Source organism: Eleutherodactylus coqui, chromosome 6 (assembly GCF_035609145.1).
Source record: "Eleutherodactylus coqui strain aEleCoq1 chromosome 6, aEleCoq1.hap1, whole genome shotgun sequence".
Taxonomy (NCBI): domain Eukaryota; kingdom Metazoa; phylum Chordata; class Amphibia; order Anura; family Eleutherodactylidae; genus Eleutherodactylus; species Eleutherodactylus coqui.
The window spans coordinates 186,318,986-186,341,363 of NC_089842.1; the positions used below are offsets into that span (position 1 = coordinate 186,318,986).

At 43.8% G+C, this 22,378-nt stretch overlaps 1 protein-coding gene across 5 annotated transcripts in view; it reads left to right on the forward strand.

Moving 5' to 3' along the window:
* TTC6 (tetratricopeptide repeat domain 6) overlaps nt 1-22,378 on the forward strand; it is a 252,004-nt gene that overhangs the window by 96,988 nt on the left and 132,638 nt on the right. For all 5 annotated transcript variants that reach the window (XR_010793217.1, XM_066608455.1, XM_066608456.1 and 2 more), the window contains exons 15-17: nt 12,351-12,487; nt 15,555-15,724; nt 20,407-20,527. Coding sequence is in view for 4 of the 5 variants with exons in the window: in XM_066608455.1 (XP_066464552.1) it covers nt 12,351-12,487; nt 15,555-15,724; nt 20,407-20,527 (428 nt within the window). In the remaining variant the exon portion in view is untranslated. The remainder of the gene's footprint in view (nt 1-12,350; nt 12,488-15,554; nt 15,725-20,406; nt 20,528-22,378) is intronic.

The following is a 22,378-nucleotide window of genomic DNA, read 5'->3' on the forward strand; positions in this document are numbered from 1 at the left end:
GCTGTATGCAGGCAGTCAGCTGTGAGGTAACCACTGTATGCAGGCAGTCAGCTGTGAGGTAACCACTGTATGCAGGCAGTCAGCTGTGAGGTAAGCACTGTATGCAGGCAGTCAGCTGTGAGGTAACCACTGTATGCAGGCAGTCAGCTGTGAGGTAACCTCTGTATGTAGGCAGTCAGCTGTGAGGTAAGCTCTGTATGCAGGCAGTCAGCTGTGAGGTAACTACTGTATGCAGGCAGTCAGCTGTGAGGTAACCACTGTATGCAGACTGTCAGCTGTGAGGTAACCACTGTATGCAGACTGTCAGCTGTGAGGTAACCACTGTATGCAGACTGTCAGCTGTGAGGTAACCACTGTATGCAGGCAGTCAGCTGTGAGGTAACCACTGTATGCAGACTGTCAGCTGTGAGGTAACCACTGTATGCAGACTGTCAGCTGTGAGGTAACCACTGTATGCAGGCAGTCAGCTGTGAGGTAACCACTATATACAGACTGTCAGCTGTGAGGTAACCACTGTATGCAGACTGTCAGCTGTGAGGTAACCACTGTATGCAGACTGTCAGCTCTGAGGTAACCGCTGTATGCAGGCAGTCAGCTCTGAGGTAACCGCTGTATGCAGGCAGTCAGCTCTGAGGTAACCGCTGTATGCAGACTGTCAGCTCTGAGGTAACCGCTGTATGCAGGCAGTCAGTTCTGAGGTAACCGCTGTATGCTGGCAGTCAGCTCTGAGGTAACCGCTGTATGCAGGCAGTCAGCTGCGAGGTAACCACTGTATGCAGGCTGTCAGCTGTGAGGTAACCACTGTATGCAGACTGTCAGCTGTGAGGTAACCACTGTATGCAGACTGTCAGCTGTGAGGTAACTACTGTATGCAGGCAGTCAGCTGTGGGGTAAGCTCTGTATGCAGGCAGTCAGCTGTGAGGTAACCACTGTATGCAGGCAGTCAGCTGTGACGTAACTACTGTATGCAGGCAGTCAGCTGTGAGGTAACCACTGTATACAGACTGTCAGCTGTGAGGTAACCACTGTATGCAGACTGTCAGCTCTGAGGTAACTGCTGTATGCAGACTGTCAGCTCTGAGGTAACCGCTGTATGCAGACTGTTAGCTCTGAGGTAACCACTGTATGCAGGCAGTCAGCTGTGAGGTAACTACTGTATGCAGGCAGTCAGCTGTGAGGTAACTACTGTATGCAGGCAGTCAGCTGTGAGGTAACCACTGTATGCAGACTTATCAGCTGTGAGGTAACCACTGTATGCAGACTGTCAGCTGTGAGGTAACTATTGTATGCAGGCAGTCAGCTGTGAGGTAACTACTGTATGCAGGCAGTCAGATGTGGGGTAAGCTCTGTATGCAGGCAGTCAGCTGTGGGGTAAGCTCTGTATGCAGGCATTCAGCTGTGAGGTAACCTCTGTATGCAGGCAGTCAGCTGTGAGGTAACCACTGTATGCAGGCAGTCAGCTGTGAGGTAACCACTGTATACAGACTGTCAGCTGTGAGGTAACCACTGTATGCAGGCAGTCAGCTGTGAGGTAACCGCTGTATGCAGACTGTCAGCTGTGAGGTAAGTACTGCAGGCAGTCTGTGATTGAGGCGGCTGCTGCTGTTAAAGGGGTTGTCCCGCGCCGAAACGTTTTTTTTTTTTCAATAGCCCCCCCGTTCGTCGCGAGACAAACCCGATGCAGGGGTTAAAAAAGAAAACCGGGCAGTGCTTACCTGAATCCCCGCGCTCTGGTGACTTCTTACTTACCTGGTGAAGATGACCGCCGGGATCTTCACCCTCGGTGGACCGCAGGGCTTCTGTGCGGTCCATTGCCGATTCCAGCCTCCTGATTGGCTGGAATCGGCACGTGACGGGGCGGAGCTACAAGGAGCCGCTCTCCGGCACGAGCGGCCCCATTCAGAAAAGAAGAAGACCGGACTGCGCAAGCGCGTCTAATCCGGCGATTAGACGCTGAAAATTAGACGGCACCATGGAGACGAGGACGCTAGCAACGGAACAGGTAAGTGAATAACTTCTGATAACTTCTGTATGGCTCATAATTAATGCACAATGTACATTACAAAGTGCATTAATATGGCCATACAGAAGTGTATACCCCCACTTTGTTTCGCGGGACAACCCCTTTAATCAGATTTGGTTTATAATTACTTGTTACTTTATAACGGTTACTTTCATATAAAGAAGCAGAATCTAATGATGACCGGAGGAACAGAGATGGTTAATAATGGTTACCGGGATGTTAGTGTTGCCTCAGTGTAACTAGTTAGGTGGTTGTTAGACATCCTTGGGGCGCCTCACTACCTCGGTGTAACTAGTTACGTGGTTGTTAGACATCCTTGGGGCCCCTTACTACCTTGGTGTGACTAGTTAGGTGGTTGTTAGACATCCTTGGGGCGCCTCACTACCTCGGTGTAACTAGTTAGGTGGTTGTTAGACATCCTTGGGGTGCCTCACTACCTCGGTGTAACTAGTTAGGTTGTTGTTAGACATCCTTGGGGCGCCTCACTACCTCTGTGTAACTAGTTAGGTGGTTGTTAGACATCCTTGGGGTGCCGCACTACCTCGGTGTAACTAGTTAGGTGGTTGTTAGACATCCTTGGGGCCCCTTACTACCTTGGTGTGACTAGTTAGGTGGTTGTTAGACATCCATGGGGTGCCTCACTACCTCGGTGTAACTAGTTAGGTGGTCTTAGACATCCTTGGGGCGCCTCACTACCTCGGTGTAACTAGTTAGGTGGTTGTTAGACATCCTTGGGGCCCCTCACTACCTCGGTGTAACTAGTTAGGTGGTTGTTAGACATCCTTGGGGCGCCTCACTGCCTCGATGTAACTAGTTAGGTGGTTGTTAGACATCCTTGGGGCGCCTCACTGCCTCGATGTAACTAGTTAGGTCGTTGTTAGACATCCTTGGGGCGCCTCACTGCCTCGATGTAACTAGTTAGGTGGTTGTTAGACATCCTTGGGGCCCCTTACTACCTTGGTGTGACTAGTTAGGTGGTTGTTAGACATCCATGGGGTGCCTCACTACCTCGGTGTAACTAGTTAGGTGGTCTTAGACATCCTTGGGGCGCCTCACTACCTCGGTGTAACTAGTTAGGTGGTTGTTAGACATCCTTGGGGCCCCTCACTACCTCGGTGTAACTAGTTAGGTGGGTGTAACTCGTTAGTTATGGGATCGAGGAAATGGAAAGATGGGGTACTGCCATGAGGGCTCATATTGTACCGGTCTCATCCATTTATTGTTGTTTTAGTCAGAAATCAGTACAAATTCTTTGCATCCAGGAAATAGAGGATTTCCTGCAATAGGGCAAGACTCCAGTGAGGCTCTCATATTGGAAGTAGGCCCGGCTCATTAACCCCTTCCCGCTGCAGGGCGTAAGTTTACGTCCTGGCAGCCTGGTACTTCCCGCAACAGGGCGTAAACTTACGTCCTGGAGATAGCACGGGATCACATATGATCTCGTGCTATCCCGCAGCCGGAGCCGGCTGTCAGTCGCAGCCGGCGTCCCGCTGCTACAGCGGGGGGGCATCGGAGTTGCGCCCCCGCTGTTAACCCCTTCCCTGCCGCGATCTAAGTAGATCACGGCAGGGAAAGAGTTCACAGAGGGAGCGCGGCTCCCTCTGTGTCTCCGGCCGGAACTCGCGATGTCATCGCGAGAGCCCGGCCTGTCACCATGGCAACAGGACGCCAGACACTGGCGTCCTGTATTGCCTATGCCTAGGATCGCTGTATAAGCGATAAGGCATGGGAGAGCAGTAGCTCTGCCATGCCTTATAACAGCGATCATCAGGGCAGTGATTAAAGTCCCTCAGAGGGACTCAAATAGTGTAAAAAAAACAAAGATTAAAGAAATGAATTAAAAAAATGTAAAAAAAGAGTAAAAAAAAACATTTTCTTATGCTTTTTCTCAGATTAGCATAAAAAAAGGTAAAAAAAAAAATAAAATCCCACATATTTGGTATTGTCGTGTCCGTAACGATGCGTACAATAAGTTGCACATGCTTTTGACTGTGCACGGAAAAAAACGCTAAAAAAAACACTAAAAAACTGAGGCAAAATGCTAATTCTTAGCATTTTGCCTCACTAAAAACGCAATAAAAGTGATCAAAAAAGCCATATGTACCCCAAAATGGTACCAATAAAATCTACAGCTTGTCTCGCAAAAAATAAGCCCTCATAGAGTGCCGTACATCAAAAAATAAAAAAGTTACAGGACTTTGAATGCAGCGATTTAGAAAAAAAAAAGATTTCCAAGAAAAAGGGTTTTTATTGCAGAAAAGTGGGAAAACCTAAAAAAAATGTAAGAATTTTGGTATCGTTGTAACCGTACCGACCCGCAGAAAAAATGGAATGTCTCATTTATGCTGCATGATTAACGCTGTAAAAAAAAAAACAAAAAAACATCTATGGCAGAATTGATGCGTTTTCTCTCCCTGCTATCATTAAAAAAAAAAAAAAAAGTTTTACAATATAGTCTATGTACCGAAAAGTGGCACAGATAAAAACTACAGTTCGCCACGCAAAAAACAAGCCCTCATACGGCCGCATCGACGGAAAAATAAAAAAGTTATGACTTTTGATAAACGGAGAAGAAAATCCGCCAAAAATTGTTGCGTCCTTAAAGGGGTTGTCCCGCGGCAGCAAGTGGGTCTATACACTTCTGTATGGCCATAATAATGCACTTTGTAATATACATTGTGCATTAATTATGAGCCATACAGAAGTTATAAAAAGTTTTATACTTACCTGCTCCGTTGCTGGCGTCCTCGTCTCCATGGTGCCGACTAATTTTCGCCCTCCGATGGCCAAATTAGCCGCGCTTGCGCAGTCCGGGTCTTCTGCAGTCTTCTATGGAGCCGCTCGTGCAGAATGCAGGCTCCGTGTAGCTCCGCCCCGTCACGTGCCGATTCCAGCCAATCAGGAGGCTGGAATCGGCAATGGACCGCACAGAAGAGCTGCGGTCCACGGAGACAGAGGATCCCGGCGGCCATCTTCAGCGGTAAGTATTGAAGTCACCGGAGCGCGGGGATTAAGGTAAGCGCTCCGGTAAGCTTTCTTTACCTCCCTGCATCGGGGTTGTCTCGCGCCGACCGGGGGGGGGGGTTGAAAAAAAAAAAAACCCGTTTCGGCGCGGGACAACCCCTTTAAGCTCAAAATAGGCCATGTCATGAAGGGGTTAAAGAAGGCTCTCAGTACAGCCTATATGTGCATGAGTTAAAGGGACTCAGCTGTGAAGGGGTTAATAAGTTAATTTCAGTTGTTTATGATCCTGAGGTAGTTAAATTGCTAAGCACATAGATGAGGGCAGAGTTGCTGATGATTTTGATACCCCCCTTTTTTCAATTTGAGGTTGTCCCCTTTAAGGGTGATGCCACAGACGGAGTCTATCTCCTCCTAGGTATTTATCATTTATCTTACCCCAAGCAGTTGTCTCTGAATGCTGAGGCGCTCCTGAGCTGCTGGCATTAAGTTATGCATCATGTGACTACATTGGCTTTGATATGCCACTTGGGTCATGTGATGCAGTATTCGGATAACTTCTTATTGGTTGGGGTGTTAATTCTTTGGGTTTCCAGTTTGGCGTTACCGATGGGATCTAAAGCATCCTATTATTATTTAGAACTATCCTCATTTTTAGAGTAGGTGGGAGGAAGGAATCCCCTGATGTTGGTATAATACACTACTTAAATGATTGTTGTTTATGGGGCATCAGGGTAATGAGGGTATGCACAAGTTTTAGAGGGCATGTGGTCAGGATGGAGGATTTTGAGGTGCCGCTGGCGAACGGAAAAAATGGTATGGCCATGTACTCTGTTGAAGTTTTTGTGCCTGTGCCATACAAATTGTTTGAATAAAATTATGATTGATACATATTTAATCACGTTTGGATGTCATACTTTTTGCAACTGGTTTAGGCTGCATTGCTGTGTAGATACCATCTATCTACAAGCCTGCATATGGTGAAGAACACGTGGTGGTGAGCTTACTATAAGAAGAATTTGGTTGCGCATCAGTACAACGTTATATTGAATATTATTAGTGACAGTGTTGTCGATAGAAGAGATGAGTCTTAGTATAGCAACATCGCTGTTGGTCTATACTAATGAGCAACATCAGTATGTAATTAAATGAACATAAGTATTCCAGTTTTATAATTATCTGGTTAGTGATGACTGGATTGTATTCCTGAACAGTAATAATGGTGCTCTAGCACTGTCTGATTGTACTAATAGAGGTCTTTTGACTATACGGGGACTGCATGATTGAGGGAGCACTGTATTTGGGCATTCAGGTGCTCCGCGAGTCTGCGCAGGGGCGATGTATGCATTATGCTATCTCTGATAATAGGGGCCTGGTTGCTATGGCGATGTGCTGTAGGCATCGGAACCTTGCGCATGCGCTGTGAATACCAATAGACGGCTGTTGATGATGACGTGGGGCAGAGGAACCTTGTTGGTCTCGCGAGAACTTCATCACTAATCTAGGAAGTGATCCACGTCAGAGATATGCGTCTGCACCGGCGGCAGCCTGAACACAGCGCTGGGTATGACACCTTTAAACATGTGATTGTATTATGTATGTTGCACCTGGCTATGATTGACTGTTTCACCCAATGACATTTGATCTGTTTTAATTGTAATATGTGTTGTGTTGTCTATGATTGGTGTAGGTGGAGCTATGGGGGCTATTTAATGTTGGAGTCTGTGTATGTTATTTAGAACTTGATAAAGACCCTCGGATGGAGGGTTGAAACGTTGTGTGGGCACAATAAAGATTTTATCTTTTACTTAACCCCTGGAGTGCTGCTCTCACACATACTTTGCTGTTGAAATTGCGATCCAGGATCCAGGATCTCTGATGAGCGTGCACCAGCTGGTGAGGATTGTCTTCCCTGTATATCTGAAGGTGAAGTGTGTGCTGTGATCGGTGTTGCTATATTTGATTGCTGTTGAAGTTTTTAAGTATTCAAGTGATAGCATTGCGATGGTTTTTCTAATTGTCAATGTCAGGGGTGTATAGTTTATGGGTTTAATTAGTCAGACATTATGTATGAAGGACGATTACATGGAGGGAGTTGCAGCGGTTAGCAGGTCTGTCCTGTTTGGCTTCACAGGTGAAAATTATTGGTTGCAGGTATTCCCGCAGGTCATGTGTGGTGATGTGCGGTTGGAAGGCCCATACATCGCATGCACAGATGTCAAGGGAGCTAAAGCAGGATCTAGTGGTATGGTTGGTATCTTTGACTTTAATGGTCATTCAGCTTGGTGATGGGAGCTTGTGGAAGCGGAGGAGTTATCATGAGGTGCTGACATCAGTGGATAATGGTTATGGAGTGATTGTTGGTAAGAGCCGGTCGGCAGGAGTTATCATTAGGTGCTGACATCAGTGGGTAATGGTTATGGAATGATTGTTGGTAAGAGCTGGTCGGCAGGAGTTAGTTCGTGTGCTAGTCAGATTATGTCTAAGATATAACCTCCTATTGAGGGTTAGAGATGGTCGGTGTGAGATTAATGCGGCTGCTATATAATAGTCTTGTTTGCTGATGCAGCAATTCAGGGAAGAAGAGTCCAGCATTTAGGATGCGGCTCATATAGCTCAGTTTGGAAGGTATTGTCGGGTATTGCTTTCTTTCAAAGATGGTATAACCTCGTACCTATTAATTCTGTTTTTCAGGTAGAGCAGGTGATCAGGGGCTGTAAGGCAGTGGTGTACGCTGCTGATCAACGCTCTGATATCACATTTAGCTTACCTGGGAAGTTGGTAAAAGTATTGCCTGAAGAGTGTAGATCAGCATATGAACCAATGTAACGGAAGAGAAGCAGCATCCACGGATATTTATCTAACGCTAATTCATCCAGCATAAAACAACGTTTCAACCATAACATGGTCTTTGTCAAGTTCAAATGACACAATGCACAGACACATACTTATATATAAAAACAAGCCACTCCCCTTGACCAATACAGACACCCGACTTAAAAGTGAATATACAAATACACATAAAACAGACCCACTGAATGGATGGACCGGATAGGGTAGATTGAAATGTCAGCCGCTTCTCATCATGTCCTGATTCAGCGCTGCGTCGTCCCCTTTGGATTGCGTCACTGTGGAGGTGTGCTCCGCTCTCTCTAGTTGTCCCCGCTATGCGGAGGGGGGCGGGGCCATCTCCCCACTCCTCCACACGTCAGCGCAGGGATCCACGCTCCGCTCTGAACAAAACAACGCGAGGCTGGAAGGCAAGGGTCGACCGGCCGGAGGCGTGTGCTTCACGCATGCGCATATAGTGCGAATCTCCGGGCTCCAACTCGGACGCTCCGTACGTTGCCTAGGTGACTGACGACGCTTGTCGCTATATACTATGCATGCAGCTCACAGGCATACCTGCTATGTCTCAAAGGTTCATGCCTGTACGTTATAATATTGATAACCTTATGACAACCCCTCATCTTGCGCCAGCATTAATATTATGACTACATGGAGGAAATATTGAAGGGCACATTGATGTTGGGCAATAGAACCTTTATAGAATATTTATACCTCAACCCACTTTTCGTTTGCCCCAAAATTGTGTTATCTACTTCACATCATCTGGGGTGACAAGTACTGTCACCTATCCATCGGCCAATACCAAATGTTTCTAGGGTGCTTATATGTCAAACCATGTCACATTTACCCAGAAATTATCCTCAATTAATCCCATGTTATCAAATAGAAACTCCCATCATGTGTCCATGGCCCATAAAAACTTTAGATGGAAATAAAATATAATGAGCCATACCCAAATAAATGTATTTTTTACATGCTTTATTATATTTAACTGTTTACTATTATTGAACTATAATGACTTGTTCAATCAATGAAAAAATTTTTTTGAGAAACAATTTTTTGAAAAAAAATTTAAAAAAAAATTTTTTTTGAAAAGAGTTCTTTCTTTTTGCATCGATTTCCAATAAAAAAAATAGCCATAAAAATAAATGCATGAAGGGAGAGGACAAAGAATCGATGAAACTTGAAGGAGCTGAAAATGACACATCCATCATCCAATTCCACGGTCCGTCCTTGGGTCCAACATCTAATATATACAAAAAAGATATCTGTTAAAATCATTATCACTACTAACGCAAATTCCAATGCATATAGAGACCAAGCAACATTCCATTATAATATGACAGTATTTTAATGTGACAATATTTTATCCCAGAGTGTACAACAGAGGGTTATATTCTATATTTAACCCATCAGGGGTCAATGAGTTAAGCTCGTGTATCCACCTAGCCTCCAAAAGTTTCAGCTGTCGTTCCCGATCACCCCCCTTACTGTTTAGGCTCACTGTATCAATAACCCTATATCGTAGTTGGTTCACCGCGTGTCCAAACTCATCAAAGTGTCTCGGGAGTGGAAGATCTAATTTCCTAGTTTGTATAGTGCTCTTGTGGCTGGCTATCCGCTTACGTATTTCATTAATTGTTTCTCCCACATATACCAGACCGCAAGGGCAAGTGATGATATAGACTACATAGGTGGACCAGCAGCTAAACCATCCTTTGATTGGATAGCGTTTGCCTGTTCGAGGATGGGTGAAATGGCTGCCCTTGACTACATTGCCACAAGCCGCACAGCCAAGACAGGGAAAGTTGCCATTCTTCACCGGCATTAATGTTTGCTGCTGGCCCACCTTGTTTGCCTGCTCTCTAGTTCGCACCAGTTGGTCTTTCAGGTTGCGGCCTCGTCTATAAGACATTAGTGGTGGAAGAGTGAACTCGCTAATGTCCGGGTGACACGCTGACAACATGTGCCAATGTTTACAGATGATGCGTTTAATGCGCTTGCTGTATGTATCGAACGTAGATACAAAGGGAATGCGAGTATTCTCCGTGGATGCTGCTTCTCTTCCGTTACATTGGTTCTTGCTACTTCCGGTTCTAGTGGATCCAGGACTGGCAAAGGAGCGCGCATTATCTTGCCCAGCGACTTCCTCCCTCTCTATACTGAGGTTTGGCGTGTGCTGCTGTCATCTACTTTCTGGTGGAATTAGATCAGCATATGAGGTACAGCTGTTTAGATGTGACTTTGGGGCCTTACGGATGTGTCAAACCATGGGAGCTTTATAATAATTAAAGACAAAATGGGTAAAGGGGCGTGGATTCGCTTGTTTGCTCATTTTCATGAGAATATGTGCCTGGTTAGGAATTTGCAGGCGTTTATGTGTCTATGCCCGCAAGCACTAGGTTCTTTGTTGATCCATGTACCCTGTTTCCCTGGAGATAAAACCTACCCCGGAAATAAAGCCTAGCAGGATTTTTCAGGATGCTTGAACTTTAAGCCCTATTCCAAAAATAAGCCCTAGTTGCAGTTAATAAAAGAAAGTCAATGTAAATAGTGTCCAGGCAGCTATACATGGCAAAGGTAAGATCTTATGGAGCAATTAGTTGAAGACCCTGTCTTGTTTTTGGGAGACAGGGATGATGGACAGTCATTATCTTGCTTTTAATGTATAATGGTGCTTAAAACTGTTTACAGGTGTGGTTTTATTGAAGAAAAGTAGACCGATGGGGTTCATCTCGGTTTAAGTTGTACATGCGCCCAAATAATATGGTGTACTAATTCTTTTTTCATTTTAGGAATTAAGAAAAGTATTGTGTGGTTTGTTGGACACTCCTTCGTGTACTGGGCTTGGAGAACGACAGCAGAGCGCTGTTATTCCGAAAATGTGGGATTGTACAGATCACAGTTTGAAATTTTTTGGTGCGGTAATAGATGTATGAGGGGGAGTGGATTAATGGCTGAACTGATGTATAAAGAGTCTTAGAGAGTCACGTGGGCATATAGAGTCACGTGGGCCCTATTCAGATGTTTTAATTTTACACTTGGGGGTTAATGACACAGAAGAGAACACATTGATGTGTCATGGGACATTGAAAGGGAGATGTGTAACATTAAACAAGGTTCCAGATACAGTGATGGTTTTTTCAGATATTGTTCCTCGATTAATATGGTCATTGCCGAGGTCTGTATATAGCGTGAGAATTTGGAGAAGGGTTAACCCGGTGGTAGAGCTCATGCCAGGAGTGGATTCTTTCTTTTTAGATATGCTGCTTTGGAAGGTTTTGTTCCAGGCTTCCATAGGAATGTTATAGTATACTTGTCAGAGATTGCGTTGGATATTTTTAATATGGATTTGTGTAGATGATTGAGGATGCTGCGGGTGTTGGGGGGGCCATGTCATTAGTGGATGCCATGGCCTGGTGGGGGATTGTCGCCCGCATTAGGCGGGTGGGCAGGTAAACTTGGGGAGAGTTTGGTGGTGGTAAACTCGTGACTGTAAGGCCGCCTGCAGACGGACGGGTCGGATCCGGCGGTGAGGATTCTCGCCGCGGGACCCGACCCGAGCGCCTGCAGAGAGCAGCGCGTACTCGCCCGCGCTCGCGGTTCTGGATGTTTGATGTGCCGGCTTGCCGGTCAGCCGGCGCATGCGCAGACCGGAGCCGGCGGCGGGGCAGTGATGTTTCTGTGCGGGGCTCTGCAAGCCCCGCACAGAAATAGAGCATGCCACGATTTGTTTGCCGCACGAGATTTCGCGCGGCCAAATCGCGGCCGTCTGTGTAGGATTGCGTTTGTTAACGCAATCCTATGCAGGCTTCCAGCGGCGGAATTTCTGCTCGTGTGCAGGCGGCCTTAGACAGAGTTTACATGAACTGTTATGGTTATTGATTGGTTAATAAACTTGGGCCTGTAAAACGAAGTTTACAGAAAGTGTTATGGTTATTATTGGTTACATTTCTCCCCAAATGTTTGTAACCCCGTTAATAAACACTGTGGCCTTCTTTATCCAATATTGGTGTCTGTGTTGGTTATTTATAATGAGTTTGGTAAGGTTTGAATAAAGCGCAAGATCCCATGACTTTAACTATCCTGACTTCTGTGATTCCTGGACTTCGTTATTGCTTGCTGCCTGCGCTGACTTCGGTAATGCACCTGTGCCACCAGCCCTGGCCATAGCCTGTATTCCTACAAGACTCCTGTTCAGACCTTCGGGTGGCATGCCTCGACCCTGTCTAGCATCAAAAGCCGCAAAGTACCGGGACTATCTGTGCAAGTAACCGCTTGGAGACCCCATAGCAAAGGCCATATCCCACTTAGAGGGGCCAAGGTTGTAAACCGGGTTACCCCAGGTGCTGCCTCCCCAGATACCACAAAGTCGAACCAGTGCGTGGCAAGGCAGATCCACATCTGTCTGTCTGACGCAAGTTATCCACATTCAGTTAAACTTTGCTACATCTGTAAATACAATCTTGCCTGCCTGTCATTTGAACTTCTGTAATTGACTTTTCTTCTCTTAAAGTGCTTCTACCATAACCCCAGCCGCACCGATGCCCTCATGAAGCATGGATTGTACTATTTCGAACACAGCAACTGGAATGTCTCTGTGCAGGACTTCACTGCAGTCATCACACAGGACTTTGACAACGTAGAGGCCAGGTCACATACTGTGCTTTTAGTACTTCATTTACTCCTATACTTTTTATATTTTATCTATAGTCATCTATACATAGAAATACTAGTTTCCAATCAAGTTTGATGGTGCTACTCCATTAATGTATTTCTAACTTGCACAGTATCTTCTACAGTGAGCTTCACCCTTTGTGTAGTTAAAGGGAACCTGACAGTAAATCATGCTGCCATAATTGGGGAAACAGGAGATTCTGACAGGTTCCCACATTACAAAGGGGAAACCGGTTTCTCCCTATTTACATGTATGGAGAGACCCATCAAGCAGAGCTGTGTCAATGATGGCGGAGGGGAGCTGCCCAGCAGACACTCCTCTTTGTGTCAGGATCTTCCTAAGATCTCTTTCAGATGAGTGTATTTTAACTCTATATTTGGTCGGTGTTTTGGGGAGCTAATGTAAATCTATGTATCTATTCACTTGTCGTATTTTTCACACAGATTTAAAAAAAAACAAAACTAAACACAGCATGACTTATTATTTTAGTTTTAGCCTCCGTAATCGTATTCTTTTCAATTGGGCAAATGCAATCAGTATTTACCCAGTAGATAGTAAAACCAAAAACAGTGACTATGGAGACAAATACTGATTAATCCCTTAATGACATGGCCTATTTTGGCGTTGAGGACCAAACGATTTTTGTTAGTTTTTCATCTCCATTTTTCAAAAGCCATAACTTTTTTATTTTTCCGTCGGCGCGGCCGTATAAGGGCTTGTTTTTTGCGTGGCGAACTGTAGTTTTTATTGGTACCATTTTTGGTTACATAGACTATATTGTAAAACTTTTATTATTTTTTTTTATGATTTATAGGGAGAGAAAACACATCAATTCTGCCATAGATTTTTTATTTTTTTTTAAAAGCGTTAATTATGCAGCATAAACGACACACTCTATCTTTTTCTGCGGGTCGGTACGGTTACAACGATACCAAAAGTCTTATATTTTTTTAGGTTTTTCCACTTTTCCACATTAAAACCCCTTTTTTTGGAAATTATTATTTTTTTCTAAACTCACTGCATACAAAGTCCTATAACTTTATTATTTTTCCATGGACTGAGCTCTCTGAGGGCTTATTTTTTGCAAGACGAGCTGTAGTTTTTATTGGTACCATTTTGGGGTACACACTTTTTTTTATCACTTTTATTGCGTTTTTTGGGAGGCAAAATGCTAAAAATTAGGATTTTTCCTCAGTTTTTTAGCATTTTTTTTAACGCTTTTTGCCGTGCAGGATAAAAAGCACATTCAATTTATTGTACACGTCGTTAAGGACGTGTCGATTTGAAATATGTGGGATTTTTAATTTTTAAAAAAAATTTTTATGCTAATATGAGAAAAAGCATAAAAAAAGGGTTAAAAATGGAATCTGGTGTCCTGTTGCCATAGCAACCAGCCGGCTCTCGCGATGTTATCGCGAGTCACAGAGAGAGCGCGCTCCCTCTGTGAACCCTTTCCCTGCTGCGATCTACTTAGATCGCAGCAGGGAAGGGGTTAACAGCGGGGGGGGGGGCACATCTCCGATGCCCCCCTCTGTCGCAGCGGGACGCCGGCTACTAGTGACAGCCGGCTCCCGCTGCGGGATAGCGCGAGATCTGCTATGATCTCGCGCTATCCCTATGACATAAGGGGTACGTCATTTTGCGGGAAGTACCCCGCTCCCATGACGTATCCTTACGTCATGGGTCGGGAAGGGGTTAAAGGATAAAATACTGATGACATATGGTTGTATGGTCAAATGTAACCTTTCCATATTATGAACTTGTAACTATGCACTCATATGAAACCGACCTAAGACTGGTTTCTGTGATATGCCATGATGCTTGAGGGTATAATTTAGTTCTTTGTAATGAGAGAGCTTGTCTGTATCTCATGCTGCCCATGCTTCGGTAACGGCAGAGAAATCCATAGAAGAAGGAGGCTTATAGCAAAAGGCCTGGTGTTTGTTTCCCTCTCCCCCATTTTCATATTTCCTAGCCCAGTTCATATTTCCTAGCCCAGAGGGGAATCTGCATAGGTTTTCACCCCGAGTAACAAAGGGGAGAGAACCAGTCAGTATTAGGGCAGTACATCTCTCTCCAAGGGCCCTGTAGCAACCAAATGGGCTGACTTTGTTGCAGGGGTGCACACCCCAGGTAGCTGCCATTACCCTGCTGAATAGAAACACCCAAATCTGCCACATGTAAATGCATCCTGGGTGATTGTACTGTGAGACAAGACATGCTTCCTAGGGGGGATTTATTGTGAATAGAAACATTCTGTTTGAGTGGAGAGTTGTGATGTGAGGAGGGAATGTTTTTTCGTTGGAGGGATTTGTGATATAATCCCTCCAACAAAGGAGACCTGCTGCTGTTTGAGGTGGAGATGTGGTTCTGTGGGAGAGACGGTGATGTGAGGGGAGATGTGGTTCTGTGGGAGAGACAGTGATTTGAGGGGGTGACGTGGTTCTGTGTGGGGAGATGTGGTTCTGTGAGGGGAGACGGTGACATGAGGGGAGACGCTGACGTGAGGGGAGACGCTGATGTGAGGGGAGACTGATGTGAGGTGGGGATGTTTTTACGCTGAAGGGATTTGTGATATAAGAAGAGATATTGTGGGGTAGATAGTTTGCTGTGAGGGGAGACGTGGTTATGTGGGGTAGACTGTGATGTGAGGGGAGATGTGGTTCTGTGGGGGAGACTGTGATATGAGGGGAGATGTGGTTCTCTGGGGGAGACTGTGATGTGAGGGGAGATGTGGTTCTGTGGAGGAGACTGTGATGTGAGGGGAGATGTGGTTCTGTGGGGGAGACTGTGATGTGAGGGGAGATGTGGATTTGTGTCGTGGATATTATGCTGTGAGGGAGGATGTTGATCTGTGAGGCAGGGGATTGCCTTATGTTCCGGGCAGCTTAAAACTATTGTGGCCCCTAAAGTAAAACAATATGGTAATGCAGCCCTCGCACTATAAAAGGTTGTGCACCCCCCAATATATAGTAAGTACATCCTTGATCATAGAAATTAGGTAAAATTAGATAACCTGATTTTAATTTACTTGTGAAGCAGAATGTATCGTGGAAGAGCTTACACTCGCCTTGCCCGCTACAGTGAGGCAGCAGAAGATTTTTCAGCTGTCATTCATTTGGATCCACGAAATTGGATGGCTTTTTATTATCGGGGATGCCTGCTGCGTAAATGCTATCCAAAACTCGCACTCCAAGACTTCAGCATCTCTGGTAACGTAACTGAGATTTTTCAAGCATTTTGATCTTTTAACCCCTTAAGGGCCAGGGTGTTTTAGTCCTAAAGGACCAGATACTTTTTAGGAATTTTACCCATGTGGTGGTTTTACTAATGCATTTTTTTTCTTCAGCTAAAAAAATTTTTTATCCTGTGATCTATAAGGTTATATCTTTATACATTTTTTTCACAGATGTTTGTTTTTTTTTAAACTTTTTTATGAGGGCTAAAAAGCTAAAAAAGGATATTTTTTAATTTAGAGTTGTATTTATTTTTAAAATTAGTATCTTTGTACTAAAATACAGTATGGGAATGGGTTCCTCATTTTGTTTCGGACGTTTTGTTATATAATTTGTATAGTTTGGGATTACAGATCAATCACCGAAGAGGAATAAATTAAAACTTACTAACTTTATTGAGAAAAATTAATTAAAATCTTGGGTGGACAGAACAAAACATATGTAACAAAAAAGAGCCTTTTGAGATTTAATTTATGAGGAGGATATCCTTTAGTTTAACAGAGTAAAACCCGTTTAATAATGACCATGGCATCCAACGGATACTGTGCATACTATCCACTAAGTAGATGTTCATACAGTGTGTGGCATGATGTCCTACAACCGCTGATCAGACACGGCCACTAAAGCGGGAAGGCAAGTGCCTTTTTAATTTCACTAATGGGTCCCCCTAGTAAGAGGGCCCCAAAGTACATACACTTTGTTCAAAGGGTCAGAGGATAGTATACTGCATGTGCTTCAATTGCACATATTTAAGTCCCCTTGTAATATTTATTGTTCCCCATTCATGATTTTAATATGGGGGACCGGGTACGCTGTGTTAGCACTTTAAATTTATTATATTCATTACAAAAAAAAAACAGATGAGCACCCTTGGCTTATATCAAATGCCATAAGCAATCCCCAATCCTGAGAAAAACATAATGGAGAGGGGGGAGGGGGGGGGGGTTTAATACATGGTCGAGACTGCAAGTGTTAGTGCAGAATTCAACACTTAAGGGATATACCGTATTTTTCGCTTTATGTGACGCACCTGATGATAAGACGCACCTAGGTTTTAGAGAGAGGAAAGTAGGAAAAAAATGTTTTGAACCAAAAAGTGGGCTTAAATATTTAATAAAATAACAGAATAATATGTAAACATGAACAGCAGTCAGTCAACAGCCGCATTAAGAACTATTATTACTGTAATTAACAGATGAGCAGAGATTTTTATTTTAGAACAATACACCTCTAGTCATCAGGAAACCCCCAAAACTCCTCACTGCTGTCCGAACTTATCAAGCTCAGTGACTCACTATCACTGGTGTCAGCATCTTCATAAAGGATTCCACCCTCAGAACTGTCCAAGACATTACTGATGCCACATTTTTTGAAGGATCCTACGACAATTTCCTCCTTCACAGCCAGCCACAATGTTTTCACCCACTCACAAACCTGAGTGATAGTGGGCCTTTTCATGTGTCCAGTGGGTGTCAGGTCATGACTCCCAGCAGCCATCCACTTGTTCCACTCCTCTCGCATGAAAACTTTAAATGGCTTGTTAATAGAAACATCCAGAGGCTGCAACTGGCTGGTAAGCCCCCCAGGAATTACAGCTAGATGGGTCTTTGCTTCTTTAAATATTTTTTTTGTGTTTTCACTAATATGTGCCCTAAACTGGTCAAGTAGTAGCAGGGCAGGTTTCTTCAGAAGCCCTCCAGGGTGTTGGGGCCACACTTTTTCGATCCATATTTTCATTCCACCTTCATCCATCCATCCTTTCTCATGAACATGGACAATAACCCCTCGTGGGATCGCCTCTTTTGGCATGCTTTTTCTTTTGAAGATTAGCATTGGTGGAAGTTGGGTGCCATCTGCACAGCAGGACAACACAACCGTGTAATGCGTTTTCTCATGTCCTGAGGTTTTCACAGTTATGGATTTTGCACCTTTCAAGTCAACAGTCCTGTTTGATGGAACGTCAAAAGTTACCTGGACTTCATCCATATTTCCAATCTGGCCTATTTCAAAGCCATTTTTCTTTCTTGCATCAATTACAAATTTATGAAAAGACACAATCTTGGCTTCATATTCTTTAGGCATTTTTTGCGCAATCCTAGTTTTGGTGCGCATAGCAAGGCCACATCTCCTCATGAACCTGTAGCACCACGATGCGGATCCAGTGAAGTCCTTAATGTCTTTCTCTGCAGCAAGACGCTTGGCTTCAAAGATGATCATTTTTGTAGAAACTGAAAATCCGTTGTTCCTGTGACGTATTATCCACTCTTTCATTTCCACGTCTATCTGTGGCCATTTTGCAGTACGCCCACACAAAGTGTGCTTACTTTTATCTGCTTTTTGCAGCTCGTCCTCCTGTTTCCTCCATTCACGTATCATTTTTTCTGTTGGAGGCGGCCCAAAATGTCTCTCAGCTGCTCTGTTCCCATGTTCTTTGGCGTATTTCACTACCTCAAGTTTAAAAGGGATTTTATATGGTAGTCGTTTCTGCTTTGACATCTTTCTAAAATTGGATGGATGCAGCAGGAGACTAAGGTAGCTTTGTCATGCAATAATGAAAGAACTGTAAGCACTTCCTCATAGGAGGAACAGGTCAAGCTGATTGGTGGAGGAAGGGGAGCAACAGTTGTTCCCGCCGGTGCTCACCACCAATCAGCGGGCAGCAGTGCAAAGGAGAGAGAACTGATTCTTTGGCCGAATGTTCGCATGTTTGCGCGATAAACTCACGGTCGCGCGAACAAGCGGTGCGTTCGCTCTATAAGGCGCACTGACTTTTCTCCCCCACTTTGGGGGGAAGGAAAGTGCATCTTATAAAGCGAAAAATACTGTAGATTCTATATGTCCCCACACTGTCAATCTGATAGTTGTGCAATCAGAGGTAATAAAGCCCAGTGCATAAGGGGTTAAAGATTCCCCATGCGTTCAGGAAAATTGAAGACCAGCGATATTGATGAAAAGCGCTGGTTCCCGAAGAAACTGGTCAAAAATTCCCCCCTTTTTCACCAAAATAATAAAAAAACAGAGGGAAAGAGGAAGGGGTTAATTGTGTAGTAATGGACCGCTGAGCACACACATAAATACCCCATTTAAGGCTCCATTATTTATGTTTTCATAGTCCAGAGACCAAGTGTTTATGACAATCGCACAGTATCAGCTGCAGGGGGCCGGCGCGCCTACAGTTAATGCTCACTGTGTACTGTAAAAGAGCAGTGACCAAGCATTGACCTCTTTTAGGGTATATCAAGCTGATTGTGTGAAAAACCCTGCTGCCTCTAACCGCTGTGATTCATAGCTGGCTAGATCGGCATCGCTGTAGCTACCCGACAGATGGTATCACTAAACTAACTGCATGCCGTGTCACTAAACTAACGGGATGCCGCCAGATATCACGGCCGCTCCCTTCTTTATTCTTGATGCTTGATTCATCCTGATGAAGCAGTATATATGTTTCAAACTGCAGAACGTACCAGAGCAGCAGCATCAGGGGTGTAAATCAGAACAACATCTTCTAAGGTTATAAAACTCCAACTTTTATTTCATCTTGCATAAAACCAAGGCAACGTTTCAACCGGAGAAAATCCGGTCTTTATCAAGCCATTGCCGGCCCCCGAATCTTTAGAGGCGAGCGGGGAGATGCTCGGCTAAGGCACTACTCGCTCGAGTAAAGTGCCTTAGCGAGTATACTCGCTCATCTCTAGTCACAACTATTTTTTTTTTTCCGCATCTATGTTTTCCATGATGTCAAATAAGACCTTTGGGAGTCATTCACATGGTCTTTTTTTTCTTTTCTTTACATTTCACACTTTTCCACTATAGCCAGGGCATTCATAGGAACCCCAGCTACAGGGAATACATTCCCCCGTGGTGACATCAGTCACTGACAGTTTTACAGCTGATCAGGCTCTGCCATGACAGCGGGCACCCGGCGGTCACCTGATCGCTAGGAAGCATAGCGGAACTAACAATTCCGCTTTCACTTTTTAGTTCATAACGTTCATTGAGCAGTATATAGCCTGGAATGAGAAGGCAGAATGGCTCCCATAGGGATCTCTTCATTTCTTAGCTTTCTAGCCCTGTATTTTTCTCAATACATTTTGCTATTTCTGTTGTCACCTTATTAAGATTTTTTAATTTTTCCTCTTTTGTTTTCCAAATATTCAGTATAGTACACATCAGTGTGTTGTCTCTATGTTCCTTATTGTTTTTTTATAAAACTCAATGATTTTTTTGGCATATAATTACTTTTGTTTACTGTATCTTTTATGTACAAAATGAACCTCTTTTGAAACTAACGATCGGGTTCAAAACTTTTATAAAATACAATTTGTTGAGCCATCTCTCCCCTCAGTCACCCAGCATACGTTTGTGTTGGTCCCAGCTGATGACTTCCTACTTTCAAAGTCCTGACATTACTGATTTTGCATCTTTCCCATCTCGGTCCCCTGTCACCCTCTGCCTGTGGAGGCTGAGCAGACAGGCAGGACAGGATAGGTGCAAAATTGGTAAGATGCATACATTGTAAAGATGATTATGGATATTAATCAAATTTTGGTCAATACTTTTGAAGAATGGCAACAGTGTTTCGTTTTTGTTTATAAATATTTTTCATGCATATACAGAATATATTCGCTTGTAATTCTATTCCTTTTACTCTGCTGCAGTGCTGCTTTATGATGAATTTGAGAACCTCAATACCTTCATTAATCGTGGAGTTCTCTATACAGACCTGGGCTTGTGGTCTGAGGCTGCATTTGATTTTGAACACGTCCTTGCCTTAGATAAGTATGTAGCAAGTGGAGCTGTAAAGCTGACATACACTTAAGACTTCCCGAACAATTTTACAAAGTGCAGTGCGTCACCAAATCCCCATCCGCATCCATATTCACAACTTATATGACTAGACTCTAAGCATTGATGTGAATGGAAACTTAGATCTACACAGTACAATTTTCACAGAGCAGAACTTCTAAAGTACAAAAAGTATTGTTTTAGGGACATATGCATTGGTCATATTATATCAAACACTGATAGTATATAGACTGAAGGTATTTCTATGCAACACTTACGGATATTATGCTTTAACTCCTTAAAGGGGTTTTGGCATTAGAAAAAAAATCAATACTTACCTATTCCACCCCAGGCAGTCTCCTTAGCGCATCTTCTCATGGCTCTTGCAGTCCCCTGGTCACGTCACCACCAGCCAGCCGAATCCTCCTATGACGAAGCGTACATTAGCTACAGTTCACTTCCTGCAGGGTAATGTATGCTACTAGTAACGTAGTGTTCACTGCCTAGCAGGGAATGCTGAAACATCGTCAGCCTGCTTTCACACGCATGGACGATATCTCGCCACTAGTGCTTCTTCATTCCCTGCTAGGCAGTGAACCCTACGTCACCAGTGATGTAGCGTACATTAACCTGAAGGAAGCAGAATGCCAGCAATGTATGCTTCATCACAGGAAGAAGACGATCCGGCCAGCTGGAGGTGAGGTGACTCGGGGGACTGATGGAGCCAAGAGAAGATCGGTGAGGTGAAGATTTGGTAAGAAGACTGACTGGGGAGGAATAGGTAAGTAAAGTATATAATTTTTTTTTTTTGATGGCAGAATCTCTACTACTTTAAGTACAGAGCCATTTTTTTTAAATTTTCGTTTTTTTTTTCTCCCCATTTTCAAAAACTTATAACTCTCTTTAATTTATCTTTTGATGTACCTGTCAGAGAGCTTTTTTTGTGGGGTGAGTTGTATTTTTTTCACAAATACTATTTCACGTAGAATATAATGTACTGAAAAACTTTTTAAAATTTTTTAAAAAGTGAAATGAAAAAAAAAACAGATTCAACCAGAAAAGCGGTGATTCTTGTTTTTAGGGTCCACAGACTGCGACAAAAATGACATGACAACTTTATTCTGAGGGACATTACCAAATTTATCTGTATCTGTACTACTTAAAAAAATTATTTTATGTATTTCCAAAGATATTTCATTTTCTGCCACCATCTCCTGACAGCCACAACTTTTTTATTTTTCTGTTGACATAGTTGTGTGAGGGTTCATTTTTTGTGTATGTCCTGTAGTTTCTATTGGAATACATATTGATTGCTTTTTATTTGACTTTTTTTCTTGGAGGCGGGGTGGCCAAAAAAAGCTCTGGGCGATGTTCACTGTGCGTGTTTTTTTTTAAAATTAAGTATAGAAAACTTGTATTTTGTTAGTAGAAGCCAGAAGCAGAGAACTTTTCCATATTCATGAGTTGCAGACTGGCCATGCCCACTTGTCATCCAGCCAATGATTCACAGCTATCTCTCTTTGCAACATAATAGGCAGACAGTGGTCAATCAGTAAATGGAGGTTGGATTGGGTAGGACTAGTTTGCTGCTCATGAATAGCCAGGACAGCTTAAAGTAGTCCTTTTATGCATGTGCTGATAGTGATAAAATGTGAGTTTCTCCCAAACTACTGCACAGATACGTACAGCAGACATATCACTGTAATCTGTATACCTATTGCTGCCGTGTGCTGCCCTCCTATAGGGATGCAAAAAAATGATGACAGAGTCGCTTTATAATAATTTACAGATACATGAGGGCACATATGTGGTTTTTAAACGCCGGGGAAGCCTAGGGTGACAGTA